The sequence below is a fragment of the Cygnus olor genome, chromosome 2, assembly GCF_009769625.2.
Source record: "Cygnus olor isolate bCygOlo1 chromosome 2, bCygOlo1.pri.v2, whole genome shotgun sequence".
NCBI lineage: Eukaryota > Metazoa > Chordata > Aves > Anseriformes > Anatidae > Cygnus > Cygnus olor.
The window spans coordinates 119,106,717-119,111,767 of NC_049170.1; the positions used below are offsets into that span (position 1 = coordinate 119,106,717).

The following is a 5,051-nucleotide window of genomic DNA, read 5'->3' on the forward strand; positions in this document are numbered from 1 at the left end:
GCTGTCCTGGGTCTGTCCCCTCCCAGCTCCTGCTGCACCCCTAGCCTGCCCGCTGGCAGGACAGAGCAAGAAGCTGAAAAGTCCTTGGCTTAGTGTGTAAGCACTGCTCTGCAACAATTAAAACATCAGTGTGTTATCAACACTCTTTTCATCCTAATCCAAAACATAGCACCCTACCAGCTACTAGGAGGAAAATTAACTCTGTCCTAGCTGAAACCAGGACAGAAGTAGAGAGCAATTTCTTTCCTCTGCACTTCCACACAGCCTTTGCTTGTTGTTTTTTCTTTCTCCTTTTCCCCTTTCCCTTTTTTTCCCTTTAGTTAAATTATGTAATTAATAATAATTTTTCCTTAATAATTATTTTTTTCCTTTAATTAAATTATCCTTATCTCAATCCGTGAGTTGTTACTTTTCTTTTCTTCTTCCCCTCCTCTTCTGAGGAGGGGGAGTGAGAGAGAGTTTGTGGTGGAGTTCAGCTGCCTACCAAGGCAAAACCACCACACATATCTCTTGTAGTCATCAACAGTCTTCTCCAGTCACCACGAGTAGAGGGACACAGATTTTATTTACTTCGGTTATCTTTTATATTACTGCAATAAGCACACACCATGGCTGACATCCTCCAAAAACATTTCTACAAAGAAAAATTTCTGCCTGTCTAAAACACCGAAAAGCATATCATAGACCCTGTGTTGGTGCTATTATGATGTTACTCAGCATTTGTGTTCTGTTTTGTTTGAACTGTGTTATGGCTGATCTTAAAACAAAGCTGAAATATTAAGAAAAGTTTGGTAGACTTCATTAAGAGCTGTTGTTTCAGTAGGATTTCTGAAGGAAAAAAAAAAAAAAACAATTCTGAAATAACAGAGGAGAGTCACAAAGTTTCTCTAGGGAAATGCGTGACAATAGTGAAAAATATGTGAATCAGTTTAGCCATGATTAAATTTGCATTTTGTAATTGGGATTTTTTGGGTAGATAAAAAGGGAAAGAAGAGGCTTATTGTACCATCCACACTAAATCACTGGAAATTAAAGACCAAATGGAAAGATGTTCACTTGGAGTTTTGACCACACCCAACATTAATAATGTAATTATTACATAAAGTTTTACAAGCTATACACACTTCACACAACTGTGCCTGTCTTTGACCCAGAAAATCTGACTCAGGTGCTAGCTTCTAGTAAACTTCATAGTGAAGGTGATATATATATATATATATATATATATATATATATAAATTTAGTTTTATTTAGTTTTATTTTATTATTTTATTTTATTATTTTATTTTATTTTATGGCTTGTGAAAGTATAAAGTATGCAGAAAAGGGATCAAAACACCATGGTAAATCTGCAACATAGTTTTTACATCATTCTTATCGGAGCACATAAGGGTGGGAACACCTTTTCTTCTCAAATGTAAAGGAAGCCAGGAATCACAGATCATTTAGTGAAGTATGTACCATGAAGTATCATTTGCTATGTTTTGTAGCTACCGGTAATATATAATAAAAGAAAGCATAACCACAATGAAGAAAAGCTAATTTTCTCTGGTTATAATTTTTAATACATTTAGTGATTAATTCCTTTGCTTGAATTTTCATATTTGTGAAATCCTGGTAATTTAGGTAATTGTGCAGCAGGATGTGGGACAGTCAGAACAAAGAACTGAGTTTATCTCTCACTCTGTGATATGAGCTCAGAGATATTGAAGACTTTTGCCAGATTATTTGCAAAAGGAAGCACGTATTACATTAGCAGCTTAATATCTGTAGCCAGTAGTGCTGGTAACACTACAAAAGGCATTGTTTTCACTTCTGATTTAAGAGACGCAAAATGTTATCCAAATGTACTACAAGCCCATGGATTGACTGCCTCCCGCGGGGTTATATTCAGGTCTGTCATTATCCCAGCGTGAAGGAGGGGAAGTGCAGAAGTATAAGAACTCCTGTTGGCGCACCCTGCTTCAGCTTGGCAGCGCGTTTCGGGGTGCTGTGTGCCACCTGACAGCTACGCACTGCCCCCACACGTCTCCACGGACCACCCTGAGGACCCAGCAGTGGATGCTGTACTCCCAGACCCAGTGTGCAAAGCAGATGCCGTCTGCAAATCGGATTTCTCCCACCTTTGCTGCGCTGCTGTCCATCAGGAGGGGATGCGACTGGAGGTAATTGCACAAAACTCTTCTCTCCCGCGGTACAGCTCCAGCTCCTGAATTTTAAACCCTCCTCTCTGTGGTTACCGTGGCCTCTCCATTGTTCCCTAGAGCGAGGTGGGCATGCATTTAACTCCTGGCCGTGCTTAGGATCAAGCTGAGACGTGGCATCGGTGCTGCCTGCCCGCAGCCGGACCCGCTCCCGCAGCCCCGGACCCAGGGGCCCCCCAGCCGCCAGCTGGGAAAGGTCAGTGTGCTTTTCCTCGCCTTTCTGACTTATGGGCTGACTTATTTTCGAGCCCGGGGCAAGTCTGTGGGTCATCCCCCTCTCCCCGCACCAAGCTTCAGTGACCCTCCCCAGTCCCTGCTACCCCGGCTCTGGGGGGGGCTCTGCTTCCCTCTCTCAACCCCGAGCATCCTAAAGGCACCGGACCCTCCCTCAGGCTCAAGCCTTGATGAGATGCCATGAGCTTGGTAGGGGGCATGGGGGGGGGGCTGGGGAGCCCCCACATGGAGTTAGTTCAGCGGTCACCTGAGGGGAGTGTGGGACTCTGAGCTATTCCCTCTCCCCTCGCTCCCAACTCCCCTCCCATCCCCCCCCCCGGGACCCCATCAGCACTGGTGGAGGGCAAGAGCAGCTGGTGGGGACCATCCCTGCTGTGAGGGGAGAGTGGGAGCCTCAGCTGAGCCCGTGGTGATATCCTGCTGCTCCCAGCAGGTCCCCGCTGGCAGGAGGCACATGGGAGCTGAAGGGAGGACACCGGTGGTTGGATGCTCCGGAGGAGAGAAGCTTGAGAATAACCAGGATCCCTGCCTTTCCCCCTTCTTCCAAGTCCTTTTCGCCACCAGTGGGCCTGGCCCCTCTGCTGTGGCCATGGAAAACTCCTCACTTCCAGAGCTCAATTCCTCCTGTGAGGCTGGGCCCGCAGACTGCGCAGGGAGAGGGGATGAGGGGCTGAATATGCCCCCTCCCCTGCTGAGCCCCAGCTTCTACGTCACGGTGCCTGTCATATACTCCATCATCTGTGCTGTGGGGCTGACAGGTAACACTGCTGTCATCTATGTAATCCTCAAAGCCCCAAAGATGAAGACAGTCACCAACATCTTCATCCTTAACTTAGCCATTGCTGATGAGCTCTTTACCTTGGTGCTGCCCATCAACATTGCTGACTACCTGCTCCTGCAGTGGCCCTTTGGAGAGTTCATGTGCAAGCTCATCATCTCGATAGACCAGTACAACATCTTCTCCAGCATCTATTTCCTCACCATCATGAGCATTGACCGCTACCTTGTTGTGGTGGCCACCACCAAGTCCAGGAAGATGTCTTACCGCACCTACCGAGCAGCGAAGATTGTGAGCCTTTGCGTCTGGTCCTTCGTCACAGTTATCATCCTGCCCTTCACTGTCTTTGCTAAGATACACAAGGAGCAGGGGCGTTCCCAGTGTGTCTTTGTTTTCCCCCACCCTGAGAGCATGTGGTGGAAAGGCAGTCGGATCTATACCCTTATCTTAGGCTTTGCTATCCCAGTGTCCACCATCTGCATCCTCTACACCATCATGTTGTGCAGACTGAGACGTGTGCATCTCCACAGCAATGCCAAAGCCCTGGACAAAGCTAAAAAGAAAGTGACACTGATGGTGGTTGTCATCCTGGCTGTGTGCCTGTTCTGCTGGACACCCTATCACCTTAGCACAGTGGTGGCACTCACCACAGACATCCCACAAACTCCTTTGATCATTGGGATTTCCTACTTCATCACTAGCTTGAGTTATGCCAACAGCTGCTTTAACCCTTTCCTGTATGCCTTTCTAGATGACAGTTTCCGGAGGAGCTTTCGCAAACTGATAGACTGCAGAACCACCTCATAGAGTCAACACCGTTCCCCCTCATGTCCCTTGCACTGTCATCTGCTCCTCCTGGGTGACTCAGGAGCCCAAAGGCTGTGTGATGATCCACAGTGCTTCAGGTTGTCTCACTACTCGAAACACAAACTGGGGACAGACGGGTCATTCTTAACTCTCCTGTACATATTTCCTCAGCATTGCTCTCCATCTCTTTCACTAACGTGTTTTTGTCCTTCTCTCTAATGTGCTTTATGTCCTAGGGCTGTAGCTCAGAGAGCTGCAGCAGATCCCTTTTCCATTTAATAGGGTACTGCTTGGTGAACTCATACCACGTGACTGTCTCTGTTACTGGAGATTTGTAAAGCCAAATAAAGGTGTGTTGTTGGGTGTCTTGCTTAATGATTCCTCAGCCTCCTTCATATCCACAGAATCTGCTTGCCAAAAGACTCACAAACTTAACAATATTGAAAAAGACACAGATCCAAAGGATAAGCAATATACCGAGGCACCAGGTAAGGAATAAACCAAGACATTGAGCTCATTTTGTGTCACAGACTGTTCAGAAGTAGTCAAAATCCCTGAGAACAGGCAAGAAGGACTCAGCCTGGTTTAAAGGAAGAGCAATACCTCACTGGTGAATAAAATACCAGTGGGTTTAGAACAATTTGGTGTGGAAAATAGCTGAACTGTGTATTTCATGTCTATAATTTATAAAATTTCAAGCTTCTTTGCACCAGAATTGGTGTTTACTTTATTATACTTCATGTGTTTATAGGCAATCTCCTTCCGGCACACTTTTTTTTTTTCCCCCTAGAAAACAGAATCAAAAGTTATTTTTGATATGAGATGGCCTCTACGAGTTTGAAAGGGACTTGCTTAAATGTGGGGAAGATTCTGGCTTCTTCCATACAAATGATAAACAGTATATGCAGCTCTTAAGTTACTTTTAACAGGAAGGAGGAGGGAGGAGAGGAGAGGAGAGGAGAGAGAGTCAATGAAAGTTTCACTCACATTCACATGTCCACACATAGCATGGGAAGGCTTTTTCCTCT

The 5,051-nt window shown here is 45.8% G+C and overlaps 1 protein-coding gene across 2 annotated transcripts; it reads left to right on the plus strand.

Annotated features, from left to right (window-relative positions):
* Nucleotides 1-1,944: 1,944 nt before the first annotated feature.
* Nucleotides 1,945-4,655, plus strand: NPBWR1 (neuropeptides B and W receptor 1). 2 transcript variants are annotated; one of them, XM_040550423.1, is made up of 3 exons: nt 1,945-2,165; nt 2,265-2,400; nt 2,872-4,655. In XM_040550423.1, exon 3 carries the CDS (start codon nt 2,893-2,895, stop codon nt 4,021-4,023), a length of 1,131 nt encoding a protein of 376 aa, XP_040406357.1. In that variant the 5' UTR covers nt 1,945-2,165; nt 2,265-2,400; nt 2,872-2,892; the 3' UTR covers nt 4,024-4,655. The 2 variants fall into 2 exon arrangements, with proteins under 2 accessions (XP_040406357.1, XP_040406358.1); XM_040550424.1 differs by lacking the exon at nt 1,945-2,165 and having other exon boundaries at nt 2,191-2,400.
* The last annotated feature ends 396 nt before the right edge of the window (nt 4,656-5,051 follow it).

Coding starts and splice junctions, on each gene's coding strand:
- NPBWR1 (XM_040550423.1), top strand. CDS start 2,893: ATGGGAGCTGAAGGGAGGACACCGGTGGTTGGATGCTCCGGAGGAGAG.